The sequence below is a fragment of the Protopterus annectens genome, chromosome 3.part0 (assembly GCF_019279795.1).
Source record: "Protopterus annectens isolate FY-2018-M chromosome 3.part0, PAN1.0, whole genome shotgun sequence".
Classification (NCBI taxonomy): Eukaryota; Metazoa; Chordata; order Ceratodontiformes; family Protopteridae; genus Protopterus; species Protopterus annectens.
Window position 1 is genome coordinate 229,182,738 of NC_056731.1, and position 24,353 is coordinate 229,207,090.

A 24,353-nucleotide genomic window follows, 5' to 3' on the forward strand; every position below is an offset into this window, starting at 1 on the left:
TAAAGTTAGTTAAGCTACCATTTTAAAAAAAGAGAGAATGGGCAGAAACAAAGTTTACATGCTGTCAATAAGAAATCACAATTTAATGAGAGCTTGTAAACTTTCAAATTATTCTCAAAAACTCTGACAGCTTACAAAGTATTGCCAAGGAATTACCGGTACGACTGCCTATAGACAGTGTGTGTGTGTGTGGGGGGGGGGGGGTTCAACTGGGTGCACTGCTCAGTGCACCACATTTCCTCTACCAGTAGACTTCTGCTGTCAGTGCACCATAACCTGGTGTGGCAGTCTACTGTGTCAGTGAGGCTATTAGTCAGCAAGTGAAAAGTATCTACAGTTCCAGCAATGCCATACAAAGACTTGTGCAAGGATTGTTACTGAGTAACTTCTAACTTTCTTCCTTGATTGCTGGATAAGATAGCCAGAATTTCACCCCCCTAACAGCACCTTTCAACCATAGCCTCCATATAGGTTTTGTACCAAGTGAATGGAGAACAGCTACAGCCATTCCCCTGCATAATGAAGGACCTTCCACAGGCCCAGCAATTACAGGCCCATATGTCTGACGAACCTCATGAACTACCACATTGACAATTTGCCCCTAAGAGCTGACCTACTTTTTTGGGATTGGAAATTTATGTGAAAGTTGGCCTAACTTTTGACCAACATCCATCCACTGTCATAAGAAAATCATTTTGCATTGCATAGTTTATAAATAAAGGCACTGCATTTAGATCTAGGGATGTCTTTGTTCCTCTTCAGCCTTTATTAGGCCAATCATTGAGTATATCGCCCCCTTAAGCACTTAAGTGTCCAGACACATGCAACTACTGTAAGACCCACATATATACCTTAGTAAAAGGATGCAAGGCCTATACAATATGTCCTCCAAAGACCTACTCAAAGTCCCATTACTATACTCAGTATCCCACATACTGCTAAGATGTGACCTGCATCTGACCTACAAGGCGCCCTTTGATCTAATACTGATGGACCTATTACACATCAGCAAGTCAAGTGGCATAAGAAGAGATCTAAACCTCTTCTGCAGCATCAACAATAATGATTGGAGGGACAGGTATACCTCACAGATGATACTACTGCACTGGAACAGACTCCACATCCACATAAAACAAAATTCATCCTTGTGCATATTCAAGCGCAACTTGGATCTATGCATGAGTAATAGTAGATTTATCCCAGAACTGCCCACTGTACTACTAATGGACAAAGGTAGCTCCTAAATGCTTTGTCCTGTACATGGGGTCCCCTCAAATTATGTATGGTATGATTATAGTTATTCTCACTAGAGGTTATATATAATTATTGACCATGGGATGGGTAAAACCAGTCTAACAACAAACAGGATAGGTTAAGTCAAGCACCAAAACAGAAAATGGCTAGGTTTAAAATGGGCTGTAAAGGCAGCTAGCCTAGTATTAACCTATGAACATATGAATATATATTTTGAAACTACTCCAAAATGCACCAAGTATACACCCTTCTGTGAATAACAACATGTTAAAATGGATACAAACTACTGAATTATGAAACTAATAAAACTACACAAAATTATTTATGGAATACCCATGCTTTAATGATTTCATAATGAGAATATTAATATAGTGAAAAATGAACCTGGTGACAAAAGAGTGACACTAAGATAATAAAACTGAAATGTTCTCAGAAAGAATACAACATTTTCTAATATTGTATCAGTTTAATACTATGCTTCCCAAACACCAGGCTTACATGTTGTATGACATCATTGTCATATTTAATTATTAGGAAAAAAACACTCAAAAATATATTTTATGCTATACATATATTTGCTATAACAACTACAAAGTCAGAAATTTTGTTTCTCATTATTACAGTAAGCAAAGATTGTTACCAAATTAGAATCTCTACCAAACACTGGTATGCCTACCATATAAAAATCCATGTTGCTGTTTTATGTGTAACTGTTTGACATCTATTTTGCTTGAAGTTATGTATCTCTTTCTGTAAAATATTACTGAAGCTTTTCTTCCGTTTTTTTGAAATGGGATTTTTACCTCTTCAGAACATTCCAGGAAACAAATGTAAATAAATAGCCAAACAAATAAATAAATAATTTAAAGGTTATGCTGTAAATGAACACAGAAGAAATCCCATTTCTTCCTAAATAGGCAGCCTGTCTGGCAGTTATGCACTGGTTAGACTGTATATGGTAGTTCCTAATTCATAGGATCACAGGAAATTGCTAAACTACTGGCCCGAGGCCCTTATAAGCATAGCCAAGAGTTTAGCCCATGTTTAGACAAGTCAGCACCCAGACCCCCTGTCCAGCAGGGACACAGGTGGAATCCCAGGAGTGTATTTTCTGTTTCCCATCCAGTTATCCAGGCTGCACTTAAAAAGGGATAATGAGGTACTCTGCTTGACATGGAGAGAGCGAGACTCTATTGCACAGATGGGGGTGTCTCTGGGACACAAATCTGTCTCCCCAACAAGTCCTATTGATGTTACAGACCAGGTTTAGGTCATAGGTGTGGGTTACTTGAGTGTTGCTTGACCTGCGGACATGCAGCAGTCCCATCAAGGCAGGTTTGAGATTGCTTTGTATGCCAGGCAGAGGTCACCTCTGAGGAGTCTGTATGAAACTGAATAGAGGGCAGAGCTTTTAGCCTATCTGTGTAGGATAGATGTTTGAAGCCTTGGATTCTCCTAGTGAGGAACCTCTGTGGTCTCTCCAGCTGCTGCATGTGCTTTCCGAGGTATATGCTGAAGGGGGCATTGTACTCATTAATTGGCCTTATATGGGATGAATACAGGGATGTTATGACCTCCTTGTCCCTGGATGAAATACCCTTACTTATGAGGTGGGCCATATAGGAAGCTTTCCGTGCAATGGAAGCAACATAATATAATTTTTTTTTAATTATTATTTTTTTTATTTTTATTTTTTCTACCATAAATCTCTACTTCTGATCATTATATTATAACTAAGCCTCCTCCTTAGTCTTTGCACTCTCTTCCCTGAGAATTTTCTTTCGATCTATTATCCTAGTAACCTTTTGTTTCTGTCTTATTCTTATTTTTGCTAACTCTTGAACTATTACTATATATAAATGTCATTGCCTAATTTTGTTTTCCTTGCATTGTCTCAATGGTGTTCTTAAAATGTCTATTGCTACAAATGTAAAATCTAAATGTTATAGAATGTTTTTGTAAATTTCTATTATGCTGTGTAACTGGAGCTTTTCTCCCCGGGCCTCCACTGAAAATGGACAGGTATCCAGTTGGACTAGCCTGGTCAACAAATGTAAAATAAATAAAATAAAAAATAAAACATGGTGGTCAAAAGTCAGGTTGCTATCAATCTGGGTGCCCATATCTCTCACGACTGATTGAGTGCTTAGGATGTTGTTATTAATGTGATAATATGTTGGGACATCACTCTCCCAAAAGGGGATGATGATGCATTTTTTGGCATTCAGCTTGAGGCCATGTTTCTGGCACCAGTCATTTGCTTGGGTGAAACCCTCTTGGAGGACATCCACATCACTTGGGGAATTGATGACTGCACCCAGCTTGCAGTCATCTACAAAGCCATAACCCACTGGTTTTGGCTTGCACCTCAGAGAAGTATATCCCGAATAACAGAGGTCCCAAGACCGATCCCTCAGGTATGCCATACGTTACAGGTCTACTGCTTGCGGTAGCTTCTCCTATTTTGATTAGGTGGGTTTTATAAGTGAGCCAGCTTTTTACATCTGGTAACATATGGATTGATGCCTAGTTGAGAGAATTTATCTATTAAGCCCGAGTGAGGAATAGTGTCGAAGGCTTTGGCCAGGTCAAGGTAGGCAGTGTGCACTGTCTTCCCCTCATCCATGGCTTTGGTGACTGTCTCAAAAAAGGCAGCCAGATTTAACAGACACGACCTCCCTTTGACAAAGCCAAACTATGTAGGGTCGAGTGTTTGGAGGTTGCCTATGTCCCTATTAATGAGGTCCAGGATAATCCATTCCATGGCCTTGAAGATCAGGCTAGTTAGGCTGATGGGTCTATAATTTCCCAGGTTGGTGGATGTTCCACCTTTATGTAAAGGGATGACAGTGGCTGTCCTCCACTCAGCTGGGACAATGCCAGTGCTCAGGCTTTGGATGAATAGGGTGCCTAATGTTGCTGCAAGTACATGCCTGAGTTCATGTAGGATGCAGCCTGGGATGTTATCTAGTCCAATGGAGGCTGTATTTTTTTGCCTTTGAGAGGGCAGTGATGACCTGTTCCCTAGAGATAAGGGGAGGGAGCAGGTAATGGGGATGTCCTGATTTACTGATGGGGGGAAGGAGGGGGTGAAGTTTTCACTGAATCTGTCATTCAGTAGATTGGCTATATCTACAGCATTTGTGTATGTGGTGTCCTTGACCACCAGTTCTGAACAGATCTGAGTGCTTCCTTTGAGATTGCAGACATATGTGAAGAAGGCCTTATGATTGTCTCTAGTAGATGTGGCCAATTTGGACTCAAAGTTGGCTTTAGAGGATTTCACTAGTGCTCTTATTTGTTTGTTCAGGCTAAGGAGAGATTACTTCCAATTGGGCACCTGCTCCTTCTTGGTCCTGGACAGCATTTTTTTCCTTTTGTTATATAGTTTATTTATTGCAGATGTCTACCAGGGCAGCCACAGTGGTGCAACGGTTAGCATTATCGCCTCACAGCAAGAGGTTCTCCGGTTCGATTCTCATCTGGGGTGCTTTCTGTGTGGAGTCTGCATGTCCTCCCTGTGGTCGCGTGGGTTTCCTCCAGGTGCTCCAGTTTCTTCCCAAAGACATGCTGTAGGTGGATTGGACACTCTAAATTGGCCTTAGGTGTCAGTGTGTGTGCCTTCTGTGGAAGGTTGGGTGCAGGGCTGGCAACTCAACAATGTAAAACTCCACTGCCAATCATGAGCAGACAGGTGATCCACTGTGGTGACCCCTAACAGGGAAAAAGAAGAAGAATTGCAGATGTCTACCAAATGGGTTTACTCTTCCTTGTGAAGGATGATTTTGTCCAGTCGGGTATTCCTGATTCCATGCAGCTGTATAAATGCTTGTATAGTACTTTAGTGTAGATGTGGACATTAGTTCCAGTTCCTACAGAGGGGAGGGGGCTATGAAGCTGTTTATACCATCCCTCAGGAAGTTGTAATCAGCTTTGGAGAAGTTTTTTTGTTTCTTCGATTCCTAACACATTTATGTTTAAGGCAAAATCTCAGGAAGCACTGTAGCTAATCACGTGGCAAGTGAGCATGTCAAAAACATCATGGATGAAACATTTCATGGATGAAATATTACATTATAAGGCTGTGGTTTTACCACCTCTGAACTTGATGTGATCAGATGCTGTACCTTAGTTTTAGTTAAATAAGTTGAAGAAGAGCAAATATGTCTCTGTTTCACATTTACACCTTTATGTGAGTCTCTGTTTATAGACAGACTATGGTTAGGTGGGACAGCCCCAAGTCTGGAGAGCATGGAAGCTTGCCACACTACAAATAATTACTTTTCTACTGTCTGGTGATTTCAATTTTTGTGTTACTTAAGAAGGCAGTATGCTTGGCTTTTAAATGATTTAGTTGTAATGTTAAATGATGGTAAATGACTGATGTGATGTGATGTCATTATTCATAGTAAGCCCAAAACTTATGTGGTCTTCTTTTATAAAACTATATGTCAGCAGGGCTTCCACTATGGGTCATCAAATATCAATGCTCTGATGACCAAAGTTGCCAAACTGCAATATCAGAAGTACAAATTGCAGCAAAACCAAACTTTGAGTATTTTTTCAGGATGTAAGTAAGACCCCTGCATCCCCTATGTGCATGGCAAGCCCCCCACAGACACCTTGAACTTATACATATCAACTCCATGGTCACACCACCTCAAAGAAGGGAGAAATCACTGCAAAAGGCTGACACTTCTAATGCACTTAGAAATCTCACAAACAGTGATTTCCTATGGAGGACAACATTCAGCGATTCGATTCCCACCATCTTGAAACTCTGGCATTTGATACGCAATATATCAAATCTGTCTACCAGTAGGGTAACTGCCTCTATGCTGTCTTTCTCTTATTCTGACATTTGAACTTACATGTGCATGTACTCTTTAACTTAAAATGCATAATATAAGTACTTTCTGCAAGTTAATTTGCTTGTGCTTTAGTAGAATTTTATGTAACTTATTTTTTACTGAGGATATATATGCTTAATATTGACAAAAACATTTCTTCTCCCACTCATGTACCTATAATAGGTTCATAAATTCACAGGTGTTTACTAGGCTAACAACCACAAGTGCCTTTTTAAGCCTAGCCATGCATCCCAAATCTCTGACAAGTTCTGGTACCCTTGATAAGTACAAGCAGGGGGTGGGAGATGAAACATTTACAAGCAGGGGCCTGGGAGATGAGTCATTTACAGGTTGCCTGTGTCCATTAGAGACATAGATGACAAACCAGGGATGAACTTCCTGTTCCCTAACCAGTTGTCCAAGTTGCACTTGAATTGGGTAAAGGAGGAACTCTGCTTCACATGGATAGGGAGTCTGTTTTAGATACTGGATAGTCTCTGGGATACATACCTGTCTCTCCAGCAGGTCCTATTTATACCACAGACAAGGTTTAAGTCTTTAGAATGGGTAATTATGGTGTGGTTTGTTTTGTGGCCATGCAGGAGGTCCATCAGAGTGGGACGCCCATCAGTGTAGGGTCTGACAATGCTCTGAATGCCAAGCATAGATTTCCCCTCAACAGCCTATAAGAGAGAGAATACAGGGATAGGGCCTTGAGACAGTCGGAATTGGACCTTTTACTTATGCCCTGTATTCTTTTAGTGAGGAACCTCTGCAGATGTTCCACTTGTTGGATATGCCTGGTTAGGTACATTCCAAAGGGGCATTGTATTCAATGAGAGGTCTGATGAATGCCAAATACAGTGGAACATTGACTTCCTTGAACCTAGATGCCATACATTTGTTTACAAGTTGTGCAACATAGAATGATTTCCTCACTACTGTAGACACGTGATGATCAAAGGCTAGATTACTGTTTATGAGTGTCCCTACATCCCTGACTACTGGGTAAACTCTAAGGGTTGTGTTGTCAATATGATAGTTACTTGAGGTGGATGACTTCCCAAAGGACACTATTATGCATTCCTTGGCATTTAGTTTTAGTCTGTGGCTCTAACACCAGTTGTTTGTCTGTGTCAGGCCTTCCTGGAGAACATTTGCATCAGTAAGGGATTCAATGACAGCTCCTAATTTACAATCATCTGCAAATTTAGTCAGCCAGAGACCATAGACGTTGGCCTTGACGTCATTGAAGTAAATGCCAAAAAGGAGAGGTCCAAGGACTGAACTCTGAGGGACTCCACTTATGACTGGCCTCTTTGTAGAGGTGGACTGCAAAATGTTAACTTCCTGGGTCCTGTCTGTGGGTCAGTTGGCTATCTACCAGGTGATGTACGGGTTTGTACCTAACCTCTGAAGTCTGTCAACAATGTCCAAGTGGGGTATTGTGTCAAATGCCTTGGCTAGGTCAAGGTAGGCAGTGTGAACCATGTTGTCCTCATCCACTGCTTTGATGACCTTCTCAAAGAAGTCTACCAGGTTGAGTAGGCATTACCTGCCCTTGACAAAACTAAACTGGGTTGGGTCCAGTGCCTGGAGATTTACTATATCACTTTTAATAATTTCCATGATAATTCTTTCCATGGCTTTACATATAAAAATACTGAAACTTATGGGTCTGTAAATGGCCCACCTTTGTGCAGAGGGATGACTGTTGCTGTTTTGCATTCCTGAGGCACAAAGATTGTTTAGAAGCTACAGTTAAATAGTAATTTCAGAGGGCCATATAGGTCATGTCTCATGCTATTTAGAAGCCATCCTGGGCATTTGTCTGGGGCCATTGATGCAGTGTTTTTGGCCTTAGAGCATTAAGGACCTGTTCCCAAGTGACAACAGGGGGAGTTATATTTGATGGTATTTCCTGAGGGAAGGTTGAGGGGGAGAGAGGGGTAAAGTTGGAGCTGAATTCATTGACCAGAAGGTTGGCTATATCTTCTGGCTCAGTACAGATGGCTCCATTTACAATGAGCTCTGCACACAATTATGCATTGCCTTTGAGGTTGCAGACACAGCTAAAAAAAAACTTATGGTTATCCTTGGCCTGGGAGGCCAAATTTACCACAATTTGGCTTTGGTAGATTTGATTTTTCCTCTGAGTTGTTTGATTAGTTTGGTGAGAGTGCTTTTATCCTGCTGGGTGCTGCACCTCCTAATTTTTGCCACAATTTTCTTCCCTCTGTTATACAGCCTAATGAGTTTGTGATTCTACCAGGGTGGCTTATTTTTTAGTTAGTTATTTACATCTTCCTCATGGGAACAGCTCCCTCTATGCAGCTGTTAACATGCCTGTGAAGGGTTTCTGTAAGCAGTTCTGCATACGCAGTGTTCTCAGGGTTTATGGGGGCTTGAAATTTTGCCAGGTTATCACATAATAGCAGGAAGCTAGCCTTAGAGTAGTTCCTGAATATTCTAGGTTTTGCTTGGGGTCCAGGTTTTATTTTTATGTCAAAGGAGACCATTTTGTGGTCTGACCTTGCCAGGGAAGACATTACCCTAGGGGGTGTGCAGCACTCTCCCATATTAGTAAGGAACAGATCCGGTATGGTTGCACCCTTGGTTGGTGGATTGACAACCTAGTCCAGGGAGTTTGTGTTTACAAAATCCAGGAGTCTCTGTGCCTGTACATTTGGAGTCGTATAGAATTCCCAGTTAAAAATAGAGTAAGTAAATCACCTATGAATATGGTATTAGGTTGGATGATGAGTGTTTTCAATAAGTTTAAATATATGGTATGGGTTTCCTGGGTCATAAAGGGGGAACTATAGTTTGCAAGGAAGTGGTATTGGATTTTGCCTATGGTGATTTGAACATGGAGAAGGTCAAGTGCATTGTCCTGTATGACCAGCATTGAGGTATATTTATTTCTGATTTAAAACAAGACACCTCTGCCTTTAGTCCCTGTCTGTATAGTAGCTGGTCTAAATGGGTGGAAGGCATTATAACCTTGCACTGTCAGTTTGCTCTCTGTGGCTTTAAACCTTGTCTCAGTGACCCCACATGCATCAGCATTCTCTAGGGTGAAGATAGCATCTAGCAAGTCGAGTTTTTGTTTAAACTCCTAGCATTGAGCAGTAATACCGCTAAACATTTCTTGGTTTTGATTTGCTATGTCGGAAGTACTTTCAGTATGGCATTACCTAAAAAAGGCACTATGGGGGAAGACAGTGTTTTAGCTAATATTCGAAAGCCTATAGGAGAGAGGTGCAGACCCTCCCTGGCAAAGCAACATGGTTTGTTGACCATCTCCTTCCATGCAAACAAGTACTGCACCCCCTTAGAATGACAACAAAAACTAAGCCAATTATTAATGTCAGTTATCTTTTGTTCGTATTGTGGCATTATCCTTAGAGAAGGTAAAATGCAGCTCAATGCTAGGCTAATACCAGCCTAAGACACATATTCTGAGGGCTCCAACATGTCTCTCTTCATATAGTCTAGGGAGGTACGTCTTAAGTCATTTAAACAGGCATGGGCTATGACTGAGTAATTCTGGTGCTTGTGGTCTAATGACATGAGTGCATGTGTAATATGGTGGATCCTAGCCTCTGATAAGCAACTGACCATGACTTTCTCCTTACTCAGTCTGGTGAGAGGGACATCAATGTATCTTACGATGGAGTCTCCAACAACCAGAATGTTGGATTTTGTGGTGGCTTGCCTTATGGGCTTAGAAGTAGACTCCATGAGATGTGGATGTATGTGTTCATGTGGGTATTATTTTGAAAGAGGGTATTTGTTATGTGTACTTTATCTAGGAGGTCTTTAGTGTTTAGGAAGGTTACATTTAAGTGCTTAGCATATGTGGGTCTATACATCTCTTTTGAATTGTGTGTGATGGGTGTAGTGTGTGTGTACTACTGACAACCTTGCTGACTTTAGGAGTACTTTTATGTGAGAGTTTTGACGCCAGTGATATTTTGTAAATACATCTCACATACTATATCAGTTTGTTTGAGAATTAACTGGTTGTCAGTAAATATGACAGAATTTCTACATTGCCTCAGGATGCTGATATCCCCCATCTGGTAACGGAGATAGTGGAAAAGTTCATATCCATGGCAACAGACTCTTTTTATTGATTAGACAGTTGGAGTGAGAATATAAAGTGATAGGTTCATAGGTTCATGGTTCATAGGATGATGCTAGGCTATTGGCCCAGAGGCCCTTATAAGCCTAGCCAAGAATTTTGCCCAAGTTCCCTCAAAGTCAGCAACTGTTTCCCCTCTCCAGCAGGGACACAGGTGGGATCCCAGGGGTGTATTTTCTGTTTCTCATCCAGTTGCCCAGGTTCTTCTTAAAGATGGCTAGAGAGGTACTTTGCTTGACATGGACAGGGAGTCTATTCCACAAATTGGGGAGTCTTTGGGACACAAATCTATCCTGCCACCAAGTTCTATTAATGTCACAGACCAGGTTAAGACCTTGTGTGCAGGGTTGCATAGTGGAGTTTGTCTTAAGAATATGCGGCAACTCCATCAAGGCTGGGTCTGAGATGGCCTTGTATGCCAGATACACATCATCTCTGAGCAGTCTGTATGAGACTGAGTACAAGGACAGGGCTTTTAGCTTAACAGTATAGGATAGGTGTTTGAGACCCTGGATTTTCCTGGTGAGGAACCTCTGTGGTCTTTCCAACTGCTGCATGTGCTTGGCAAGGTACATGCCGAAGGGGACATTGTACTCAATAATGGATCTGATAAGGGAGGAGTACAGGAATGTTATGACCTCCTTGTTCCTGGATGAACTACCCTTATTTATGAGGTGGGCCATGTAGAAAGCCTTCCATACAACGGCGGCAATGTGGTGGTCAAAAGTGAGGTTGCTATCAACTTGAGTGCCCAAGTTCCTCACAACTGATTGCGTGCTTAGTACGTTGTTATTAATGTGATAATTAGTGGGGATGCCATTTTCCCCAAAGGGGATAATGATGCATTTCTTGGCATTCAGTTTGAGGCCATGCTTCTGGCACCAGTTATTAGTGTGATTAAGGCCTTCTTGGAGGATGTTCACATCACTAGGGGAATTTAAGACAGTGCCCAGCTTGCAGTCATCTGCAAACTTGGTCAGCCACAGACCACTGGTTTTGGCTTGCACCTCAGAAACATATATCCCAAATATTAGAGGCCCCAAGACTGATCCTTGGGGTACACCGCTCATTACGGGTCTATTACTAGAGGTGGCTCCAGAGTGGGTTCTATCAGTGAACCAGTTAGCGACCCATCTGTTAACATACTGGTTGATGCCTAACTGGGAGAGTTTATCTATTATGACTGAGTGGGGAATAGTTTACCTTATAAAAAGACCTTGAAAAACAAACTCAATAACCATAAAAAAAAAATGAAGTAAAAAAAAAATAAATGGTAAGATCACCAAAACTTTAATAATCCGCAAAATAAAACACACCAACTGGTAATACAACTGAGTGGGGAATAGTGTTAAAGGCTTTGACTAGGTCAAGGTAGCAGTGTGCATCATCTTCCCCTCATCCATGGCTTTGGTGACTGTTTAGAAGTCGACCAAGTTTAACAGGCATGATCTCCCTTTGACAAAACCAAACTGTGTGGGGTGAAGCGTTTGGAGGTTGTCAATGTCCTTCTTTATAAGATCCATGATAATGCATTCCATGACTTTGCATATCAGGCTAGTTAGGCTAATTGTCCTATAATTGCCTGGGTCAGTGGACACTCCACCTTTGTGTAGAGGGATGACAGTGGCTGTCCTCCATTCAGCTGGGTTGAAGCCGGTGCTCAGGCTTTGGTTGAATAGGGTGTCTAATGGAGCTGACAGCTCATGCCTAAGTTCATGTCGGACACAGCCAGGAATGTTATCGGGTCCCATGGAGACTGTATTTTTTGCCTTTGTGAGGGCATTAAGGACCTGCTAATTGATGATGAGGGGAGGGAGGCAGGTGCTGGGGAAGTCCTGGTTTACTGATGGGAGGGACAGAGCGGTGAAGTTTTCACTGAACCTGTCTGCCAGCAGGTTGGCTATATCTATGGCGTTTGTGTATGTGGTGTTACTGGCCACCAGTTCAGAGCAGATTTGGGTGTTACCTTTGAGATTGCAGACATATGTGAAGAAGGCCTTGTGATTGTCCTTAGTGGATATGGGCAATCTGGACTTGAAGTTAATCTTAGAGGATTTCACCAGTGACCTTATTTGCATGTTCAGACAAAGGAGAGATTGCTTCCAACTTGGCACCTGCTCCTTCTTGGTCCTGGACTGCATTTTTTTCCTTTTATTATCTGTCAGGTTTACTCTTCCTTGAGGAAGGTGACTTGGTCTTGTCAGGTATTGCTGAGTCCATACAGGTATGTAGGTGCTCATGTAGTTTTTTGGTGTAGGACTGGACATTAATGTTAGTTCCAACTGAAGCGATGGTGGTTGTGAAGCTGCTTATATATGCTCTGAGGAGATTGTAGTCAGCTTTGGAAAAGTTTTTTTGTTTGACCCTGACTGGGGGGGGGGGGTGACTTCAAAAGTGATCGGTTTATGGTGGATCTTACCAAGGAGGATGACACTGTAGGGGTGCTACTGTGGCTACTCATGTTGGTTAGGACCAGGTCCAGGATATTTTTAGCTCTCATAGGGATGTTGAACAGTTGATCCAATGCATTGGCATTGACGAAGTTGAGGAATCTCTGGGTGTTTGTGTTTGGGCTAGAATAGGTCTTCCATTCTATGGCTGTGCAGTTAAAGTCACACAGAATCAGGGTAGAGGGTTGAATCTTGATGGAGTTAAGTAAGTCCAGATAGGTGGAGTGGGCATCCTGAGTCATGGTTGGGGGTCTGTAGCTAGCTATGATTTGAATAGGTGTTTTGTCAAAAGTTAACTGCACTTGGAGGGTCTCCTGTGTGTCATACCGTTTGACCAGCCTATAGGTGTGTATGTCTTTGATAGATATTGAAGCTCCACCTCCTTTGGCTTTGTAGCCCTCCATTTGGGGTCTGAAAGTATGGTAGGATGAGTAACCTGGTAAGGCTGGGGTGCTCTTCACAGCTTTGATCCAGGTTTCAGTGACTTCACAAATGTCAGCATCCTGCAGGGTAACTAAGCCTTGCAATGAGTGCAGTTTCATGCTAAGACTCCTAGCGTTTAGCAGCATGACCTTTAAATTTCATTTAGAAGAATTTTTAATGTTGGTAATTTTGTGCTCATGACTTTGCCTAAAAAAGGCACTACTGGGGAGGCAAGAGCCTTTGCCTGAAGCCTGAAGCCCAGGGGAGACAGATGCAGGCCATCTCTGGCAAAGCATTGCGGTCTATCAGTCATGTTCTCCCAGGCTGTCAGGTGCTAGATCTCCTTGGAATGACACCAGAAACTAAGCCAATTGTTAAAGTCAAGCTTGTTGTTTAAAACTGCAATTGTTAACAAAATCCTGAAAAATGCATTCATAATAATCTGTACTATGTTAATACGCCCAGCTAATAGCTGTGTAATTCTGATCACCTATCAGTAATGTTTTATTAAAAAATAGCCAAATTAAGTAATGCATCAAGAAACACAAGATAGCCATTAAGACTCATGCTGGGTGATCTTTAAACTGATAATTAATTTGCCAGTAGATACATCAATCTGTAAAATTTCAGATTTGAGACTATTTACAATAGTATCGGATCTTGATTTATTTTGTACAGAAATAAAAATCACTGCACTTCAAGTATAACAAGAGCATTATGATAAACATTACAACCATCAAGTACTAAAGCAAAATCATCACATTTAAAACATGGTTCTTGTGACAGCATGGATGCCTAGGGATTGGGAGGATGGCCTAATAGTTAAGGTATTTGCCTTACAAACACAAGGTGCAGGGTTTGGGTCTCACAAGGGATAATTGACTAGGCTTAAAATGGCTCACAAGAGCAGTTAGCTTAGTACTAACCTATGAACCTATTAGATTAATAGTAGGAAACATTTGAAATGCTCTATCATTCAAACTGCATTTAAGGGGGCATCATTTAGATCATGTTGTGAAGAACCTTGTGCAGTATATCCAATCTCTTTCAGGATTTGCTTATGATTTGAGACAAAACAAGATATGACAATAAATGATCATAATTGCTAAAAAACAATACCACCTGAACATAACTGTTCCTATTTTGAAAGAAACTCGTCATAACCTACCTTGTAAGCATCTGCAACTAGATTGATGAGGTTGGATGCAGAAGGCTGCAATTCAGCTGCAATGGCATTAGGTATTAATGGTAGCAAATCCTAAAAGTAAAATACAAAGCACATTAACAGTTTTATTGAATGGGACTATTGAGAAAAAGAAAGTGAGTGTAATGTGAAGTTGTGTACCTTGTACCAGTCAAAGGATTTTTTACCAACAGCAAAAAGCAGAACAATGTTGTTTTCAATTAATATCTGTGCAAGTTGTCCCAGAGATGGATATTCCTGTCAGGGGGCAAAAAGCATAAATACTTGTACTTTCAGTTTTTCACTATGGTTTGGTTAATATCTCTCTCGCTATATATATATATATATATATATATATATATATATATATATATACACACACACACACACACACACACACACACACACACACACACACACACACACACACACACACACACACACACACACATACACACATCAATTTAAAAATATTACTGACACAGAAACTGCAAAAATTAAAATTCATGTTTTAGAAACTATTCCAAGAGACCAGTGATATATCTGCCAATTAAATCCAGTTAATTATATAAAGCGAAAAACAAAACAAATTACTCAAATCTTCTAGCTGTCAAATAAGGTGAATAAAAGTTTCCAAGATAGCTTCCCAGATGGCAGCTAATACCTGCACAAATTTTACTTTACTTTATTAAAATAAAGGCAGAACACAATGTTTACTTTTCCTGTGGTTTGCTGAAATAAATTTATTTAAACCAGTGGTATAGGTTCATAGGTTCATAAGTAGGTACTAGTCTATTGGCTCTAGTGCCTATACAAGCCTAGCCATAACGATTCCCTTTCTATTGCTTCCCAGAAATATTTACTTTCCTGGACCCCTGTCTAGCAGGGTTACTGATGTGATCCCCGAGGTGAATTTCCTATCTCCCATCCAATCGTCAAGGTTCCTCTTGAAGACGGCCATTGAGGTGCTCTGCCTGACATATATGGGCAGCCTATTCCAGAGTATGGGGAGTCTCTGGGTCAGGAACCTACCCCTCCAGCGTGTTCTATTCATCGTGATAACAAGGTTAAGATCCCTGGAGCATGTGGCTCGAAGGGATTGGGATTTCTTGAAATGTAGCATGTCCAACAACTATGGGTTTGACATGGCCTTGTATGTTAGGCAGAGATTGCCTCTGAGTAGGCGATATGTGACAAGTGTATAGCTGGAGTTTCTTAGAAGGTCAGCATAAGGCATCTGCTTTAGGCCTGTGATTCTTTTTGTGAGGTATTTCTATGGCCCTTCTAGTTGTTGCAGATGTCTTGTGAGGTACATACCAAACAGGGCATTGTATTCTATAATGGGTCTAATGACGGATAAGTACAGAGGGACAATGACCTCCTTTTTTCTGGATGAAAAGTCCTTAGTGATGAGGTGTGCCACGTAGAAGGATTTTCTAACTGTTGTGGCTATATGGTTATCAAAGGTGAGACCACTGTCCACCTGTGTCCCTAGGTCTTTTATCACACTTTCAGTGTTTAGTGTACTGCCACCTATGTGGTAGTTCACAGGTACATGTTTTTTCCCAAATGGGGCAACTATACATTTTTCTGACATTTAGCTTGAGCCCATGGCTGTGGCACCAGGCATCTTTTCGGTAAAGCCATTTTGTAGTATATCCACATCATTTGGGGATTCAGTAATGGCTCCCAGCTTGTAGTCATCTGCAAACTTTGTAAGCCAGAGTCCTTTTGTGTTGGCCTGTACTACAGAGAAATAGATGCCAAACAAGAGTGGTCCCAGGACAGAACACTGCGGTACACCACTTGACACTTGTCTGGAGCTGGATTTGGAGTCGGCTACTTTTACAGTGTGTGTTCTGTCAGTAAGCCAGTTTGCAACCCATCGAGTGACATAGGGATTAATGCCCAGCTTAATAAGTTTATCTATGATTCCAGAGTTGGGGATGGTGTTGAAAGCCTTGGTGAGGTCCAGGTAGGCTGTGTGAACCACCTTACTCTCGTCCACTGCTCTGGAGACTGAATCAAAGAAGTCAATCAGGTTCAGGAGGCACAACCGGCACTTCACGAACCCAAACTGGGTGGGGTCCAGTGTTTGAAAGTTGCCAATGTCTTTGTTTATAAGTTTCATGATAATACATTCCATGGCCTTGCAGATCAGGCTCGTCAGACTGATGGGACGGTAGTTCCAGTGATTCAAAGTTGATCCCCCGTTGTGGAGTGGGATGACTGTAGCTGTGCGCCACTCTGTGGGCACGAAGCCTGAGGTGAGGCTATGATTAAACATGACACATAGGTGAGGTGCTAGCTCATTTTGTAGTTCATTCAGTACACAGCCCGGGATGTCATCTGGCCCCATGGATGCTGTATTCCTGGCTTTGGAGAGTGCGATTTTTACCTGAGTGGCCGTGATTACCGGAATTTGGCATTCTTTTGTTATTGAGATGGGCCCTTTAGAGGGTGAGGGGGGTGTAGTTGGCACTGAATCTATCTGCCAGGATATTGGCAATATCCTTGGAATCAGTATATCTAGTGCCATTCATCTGTAGCTCAGAGCAGATCTTAGTATTGCCATTTACATTCTTGACATAACTAAAGAATGCCCTGTGGTTGTCTTTGGAATCTTTGGCAATTTTGTTTTCGTAACTAGCTTTGGAAGTTTTTACGAAGGATCTCCACTTTCTACTGAGGCTGTTGAGGGAGTTTTTTAAATCCTGGATTATTCCTCTTTTTTGCAACAGTTTCTTCCTTTTGTTGTACAGCTTGTTTATGGCAGGGGACCACCAGATTGGCTTCCTTTTTTTAGAGGACAATGTCTTGGTTCTATTTGGGATGGCTAGGTCCATGCACGATGAATGTGCTCATACAGCACCTTAGTGAAGGATTCAGTCATTAAACTTCCAGTTCCCATGTGCATGGGTGTCATGAAGTTTGTTATTTCTGACTTGAGAAGCATGAAGTTGGCTTTGAAGAAGTCTATTACAGAGGTTTCCTTAAAGGGGGGTGGGGGTGGGATGTAGATGTCAATGGTGATTAGTTTATGGTCTGATCTGACCAATGAGGGGGTGACCACTGGTGTGGAGGATTGATCTCACATGTTGGTAATGACCAGGTCTAGAATATTGGTACCCCTGGTGGGACTATGAATTAGTTGCTCTAGGGCATTGGAATTTATGAATTCCAAGAACCGTTGAGCAAAGGTGTTGGCGCAGGAGTAGTTTTCCCAGTTAATGGCAAGGTAGCTGAAATCATCCAGTATTAGGGTGTTTGGTTGTATCTTAATATTTTCCAGTATGTTTAGAAAGGTGTAGTGAGAATCTTGGGGCATGGTGGGGGATTTGTAGCAAGCTACAATTTGTATTGCAATCTTACCTAGTATTAGTTGCACCTGGAGAATTTCAGATGCAGTGTGTTGGGCAACCAGCATGTAGGTGTGAATATCCTTGGTGAATATGAACACTCCTGCACCTTTAGTGTTTTGGTCCTGGTTTGGTGGCCGAAAAGTGTGGTATGAGTTGTAGCCTGGTGTTGCAGGGGTGCTCTCTGGAGCTTTGAACCAGGTCTCAGTTACCGCACAGATATGGATGTTCTCCATTTTTAAGAGAGCCTCGAGAGAGTGCAACTTGAGGTTTAGACTTCTAGCATTGAGTAGCATTACCTAAAGAGCAAATAAGTAAGAATAAAAGAATAACATAGATAGAGGATTATGAATAGGCCACCAATAATAACCTGCTTATTATATGTTTGAGACATGGATGCCAGGAAATGTACCTTGTGAACAAAGCTCAAGAGGTGAATCGTGGCATCCATGCTGTGAATACATAATAAAAAGTTATGGTTGGAGACCCATTCATAATTCTTTGCAGTGCATGAAACTTTATCATCTCTGTGTACTAGTGGCTATAGAAAACAGAAAACACAATTTGTTGTGCTGACTTTCAAAGCCACAAAGCACTTAGGCAGCGCTGTCAGAAAAGACAGTGTAAGACATTCTGTTATGTTACAAAAAGTCAGAGAAACATTAATGGCACAAAGAGCAGACAGAAACACTTTTTTTATTCTACCACTGCCATTTGTTGGTCATTACTGGCAGATTTAACTGTCTAGTGCAATACTCTATCCTAATGACTGTAAAGTGGGGTACTTAATATTGGTTAAGATTGTGTCTCATGCTTTCAAAGCACTTAACTGATTTGTCTTTTTCCTGGATATCAGAACACAATTACTGGGGTCCCTGCACTACATACACATTATATAAACTGCTACATAAGCACTGCAAAACATCACACCAGGAATCACTAAAGTTGTTAGGCTAAGAACACATAATAAGACAAATGTTTGTTTTCTAGGCAAGTCCTCTGCACCTCTTACACCCAAATATCTCTATATATACAAAACCAAGATCATGTAGCCTTAAGAGAAAGGAGAAATGTCCTTTTCCCCACTCTACTGATTCTCACTAGCATATGTAGATAACTGGTGACAAAATGTGGGAGCCAATTAAATAAATTTGACTATTCCCCTTTCACTCATATACTCTGTGATGTTGTTGTTGTCTTTCGGCTTTTCCCGGTTAGGGGTCGTCAGAGCAGAACTCCGGTCCGCTAATGATTGGCAGTAGATTTTCACAAATGCCGAGGTGCCAGCTTGACGTTCAACCCTCAAGGAAGGCACGCCCATTTATGCATGTCTTTCAAACACCCATCCAACCACGGGGAGGACATGCAGACTCCACACAGAAGGCACTCCCCACACTCCAGCCGAGAATCGAATGGGAGAATCTCTTGCTGTGAGGCAACAACACTACCGCTGCACCACCGCAGAATATTTACCAGACATTTCAGCTGTATAAATGATACAAAACCCATTTTCTCCAAGCAATTTAGACTTATACTGTAATATTTTATCATTTGTTCTCAGTTATTGTACTACAAATAAGGTGAACTTTGCCTTAATATAATGACACATTGATGCAGACACCAAAATCTATAAAGTGTTCAGAGATAAAAAATATAATCAGTGGTTGTTATTCCTTACATTAGCAAAGAACAGCTAAGCAAAGAACAGGTTTGTATAACAAAAAACTAATTTCAGTTATCACCTGAAATGTTTTGCATAACTGATGAACTGAGGGAATAGGTTTTCCTCTAACAGGGCTGTTACTTTTGAAGGGTAATGCATCCATGCATAGCTAATACTGTGTCTACTGCATGTTTAGTGTACAAGCCATATAACTGAACTTTACGGCAGTTTTTGTGGATGATTTGCAGACAACATTGAGGAACACCAGGAAATGCATTTCATAACAGCCTAAGAACTGTAAATGTTCATTAGGTCCCACAGTGTCTTTGAAGACTGGTTGTCCATGGTCAAACTACCAAACAGTGATCAAAGAAGGGTGTTTGTAACCCTTGATTCCTGAGGTACTATGACCTCAGAATTATTTGCATTAGAAAATGAGTAGAAGGGATGAAGTCCTTGCATGACAGGAAGTGGGATTCCCCTAATTGAAAATGCTACTCCTCTGTGGCTTGGTCATGAAAACATGAACTTCAAATAAGGAGTCCAAGACAAAATAATCTACATCGTTAACACATATATAGTTTTGTCATCAGGAAAGGAATTGGTCTAGCAGTCATTTCTAATACGGCCTAGTCATTTGCCTAACATATCCTAACCAATCTCTGATGATTTTCACTTCTAACTTTAATTGCCATAAGAACTCTTTCTATCTACTTCAAGCTCAATAGTTTATACATTTTTTATATGGTATTACTTTTGTAGTTAATCATTTCTAGACATATGCCATGCTTCACTGATGTCTAGTATGTCATCAGTGACTTTACTGATGTTAGGCTATGTTTTAAACTCTCAGTAACAGTATATTGCAGATGTTACCATTCTTTTGTTGACATTTATTATTGAGATATTCCAATATAATCATCTTACTGTAGGGAGGATTTTCCTTATACAGTTTATGTAAAGAAAGAACTTACCTGACTTACTTCAGCTCTCTGATTGTAAACAGCTACTGAATAAAACCATCAATATGTCTCATAGCAAGTATTAAATTTCCTTTAACATGAGTAAATAGATTCCACAAAACTGGCCGATAGGTATACATACACAGAAATGTGTGTGTATATATATATATATATATATATATATATATATATATATATATATATATATAAAAATTTCAAAATGCCAACATTCATATGGCCGAGACCATATGATCGACATTTTGAAATGTCAAACATATACAGCGGAGATCCCTATATAGCATGGAACCGGGAGATTTCCTTTTTCTGCACTGTAGTGCTATCTCAGAGTAGAAATATTTAAGTAGCAGGGGTGTGGGGTGCCGGGGGACTTGCCCCCTTGCTAAACGCGGTTAGTGAAGTGTTTTTTTTTTGTGTTTTACTTTATCCAGGAGATGTTCGACATTTCAAAATGTCGATCATATGGTCTCAGCCATATGAAAGTCTGCGTTTTGGAATGTCGAACATCTGAAGTAGATCTATATAAACTGCAAGGAATACCGAGAGAAGCTAGAGTTTTTACTGTATGATACCTTAAATCTCCTGTAGTAGATAACCATGGGATATATGCAAATTACCCCATCAGAACATCAAGTGGTTCAGCTACATGGCTTCTGAATGTCCATGACATTCTTTTACTTTATAAGTCTTTATGGTAACATTCAGGACAATAAAGCCAAACCCTTAACCTTTATGGGCATCAATTGGGTTTAAAGACACTGTGGAAGTATAGCCAAACTATCTAATTATGCCCTGCTGATAAGGTCAATATAAAGGCAGAAACATGCATGTCCACAGCTAGTGGTGTTTGGCTTTATTGGCCTGAATGTATCCATAAAGACTTAAAACATCACAAAAAAAAAAAAGCCATGGACATTCAGAAGCCATGCAGATGAAACACTTGATGTCCTGAAGGGCTCATTTGCACATATCACATGGACTTACAGTACAGGAAGTTTAACGTATTACACATTGAAAACTCTAGTTTGTCTGGGATTTCCTTGTAGTTTTTACTGAATAGTTTGCCTGTGTAATCTTTTTACAAGACTCTCTGTTTCTGAAGTATAGCCAAGCTATCCACTTATGATGTGCTGATGACTTCAATAAAAAGGCCACAATATGCATGTGCATAGTGAGTGGGGTTTGGCTTTGTTGGCCTGAATGTAACCATAAAGACATAAAAAGTAAAAAAAAAAAATTCATTGACATTCAGAAGCCATGTAGCTGAAACACCTAATATCCTGAAGGGGCCATATCCATATATCCCATGGGCCTCCACTACAGGAGGTTTATATCACCCAGTGAAAACTCTAGGTTGTCTGGATTTTACTTGTAGTTTTTAAAGAATGACTGTCTGTGTGGCCTTTTTACCCTTTGGTTTAGTTTATATATATAGATATATATATATATATATATATATATATATATATATATATATATATATATATATATATATAAATTCAGATCAGGATATGCTACAACAAAATATTTAGTCTCTTAATATTTGTGCAGTTTATTCAGAATTAAGTACTTTTGTTGTCATTTCTTCTTGAAAAAGTATAAAAGCCAGCACTGGATTAACAACTATAACTACTACACACAGTTCAGCAACAAGAGAACTAAATCTAGAAAAAATAAATAAATAAATAAACCAATATATGACTAGAAAAGTGGATGTGGAAACTTAATAAAAGTTCATATTGTCTGTATAAGTGTTTAGGAATCACTGTGATAAATTGTGCAAACTCAGGATATAAATTATGCTAGTACATTATACATGAGACATACTTGTCAACCTCTGAACATTACAAATCGTAGCATTGGCCTTTAAAAATCATAGTAAAGGGTCCAGAAGAGAAGCACTTTCTTATTGTATTTATTTATTTATTTTGGAATAGAATGTTTTTAGAAGCTAGATCCATACAGTTAGTGATGAGGAATCTTCATATATTTATTTCAGTTATTTAGTAATGTAAATATCTTTAACATATATATATTCATGGGAAATCAGAAAAAATAAACACATCTATAAATTTTCTATAATTTATATACACCTCAGTGTTTACTCAATGTTTTGTTCCAATGTGCAGTGCTAAAAAGTATATTTTATAAACAGTGGTATCAAGTGAAACTTCATTATAGCAGTTTTATGCCATGTGGTTCCTGGCAATGAGAAGATCAGATATGCATGTGAAATGCCAGAGAATAAACAATAGTTTTAAGGATTCCCCTAGAAATCCACAGCTTTTCCAATGGAAAAATATTTTGTATATAGATGTCCTTCATCAGGTCTTTTCAAATAGATATTTAAAAGTGCCTTGTTTTATTCTCTCTTGTTTTATTCTCTACGACAAGTATACACATACCCTACTTTTGGAACAGCTCTTAAAAATTGCCCTGACTCAATAGACTTAGTAAGTGAAGTTCTTGCCATGACAAAAATATGGCCCACTATGAAAGCAGCATTATTATTTATTTTACTTTTACTTTATTTTACTTTTCATACTTGTCACTTAGAACTCAACAGCACAATTTTTCAGGAGTATCAGAGAATTACTGGTTTATTTAAACAATTTACTAATGAGCAAGAAGGTCACACAAGAAAAGAAAAAACTCATGGGCATTCAGAATCACCATATAGTTGAAACACCTGATGTTCATAAGGGTCATTTGCATATATCCCATGTGCCTCTGATACAAGAGGGTTGAGAGGTCACCCAGTGGAAGCTTTCATTTAGATTCTTACAATACAGAAATAAAAAAATAAGGTTTCAAAGGAGTCAGACACAGCATCTCAATGGCCTACAATAATATGTCCACTATCATTGTCACCTGAGTTAAAAAGATCAGGTAAAAAATACAGTTCTTGAAAATAAAGCTACATTAAAAGCCTGGACCTTTCCTATTTAAAATGTGTTATACAAGTGACAAGCATATGCAACAACTAGAAGGTATTTAGTACATAAGAAGAACCAACAAACCTTGAAACACTGATCACAAAGTACATAACATGTGCTATATAACATGTATATTTTTTGTCCAGCAATGGAATATTCACTCTGGTTAGCGTTTTTATTGTTGAATTGCTAAGGCAGCATGACAAGCCACTCAGTGAATGGTTGGCCTGGCCTGGGTAGAAGATACAAAATCAGACAAGGAAAATACAGTAATGTCATACTAAAGGTCTTTCCATGAATGAAGGTAAAGACATCAGAGAAGACTAATAATGAGGGTCTACTTCATATGGGGTTAGGAGTTAGTCATTTCATTGAAGTAAGAGTCATCAGGTCATACTACCACAAGACATATCCAATGAAAGCAATCTCTTTGACACTAAATTACTTCAAAATAAAACAGACTATTCTACATACTTTTAGGGGGAATGGGCCCATAAATATAAACAACTACAAAATCATTGCATTTCAGGGGAACTGGGGGTGAAAAGTGCAATTGTGTATGAACTTACCATAATATTACATTTTTAATTTATATCACTATTGCAGTAGTCCTTACCTGAGAACCTTCAGGCATATGAATGACTGATGTCTACTCCTGCATCAGTACCAGGATGGGAATATGTCTTCCTCTTAGGTATGTTGGGATATTCACTGTATAAACCTGTCATTTATTTGCACCACTTTTGAGCTGTCTTGCTCCAAAAAAAAATAACCGGGTATTCACCTTAAGAGATCCCAAACAAAGTTCAAAGTATCCTAGCTAAGCAGAATCATCTGTGGACATCTTCGAGATCAGGTCTTTAGAAAAACAGGGCTCCCAAAGTCTATCCAGACCTGTGCAAGTCTAACGCCTTCTGAAGTGAGAAGGGGAAGGTGTAGTTGCACAGGGGTAAGGTACCCCAGCCCATACCAGTATGCCGAAGAAAAGTAAGAGGTTATGGTGGGAGAGAACTAGCAGTATATCAGGTATCTTCTCAAACATCTACTATAATGGTAAGTTCTTACACAGATATAATATGACATGCACAAAGGCCATTTCTTGCAATAA

At 40.0% G+C, this 24,353-nt stretch overlaps 1 protein-coding gene across 1 annotated transcript in view; it reads right to left on the reverse strand.

Annotated features, from left to right (window-relative positions):
* Window positions 1-24,353, reverse strand: part of ITGB8 (integrin subunit beta 8) — a 984,437-nt gene that overhangs the window by 212,571 nt on the left and 747,513 nt on the right. The window contains exons 7-8 of the mRNA XM_044064706.1: window positions 14,470-14,565; window positions 14,293-14,382 (exon numbers count right to left, since the gene is read on the reverse strand). Coding sequence (XP_043920641.1) covers window positions 14,293-14,382; window positions 14,470-14,565 — 186 coding nt within the window. The remainder of the gene's footprint in view (window positions 1-14,292; window positions 14,383-14,469; window positions 14,566-24,353) is intronic.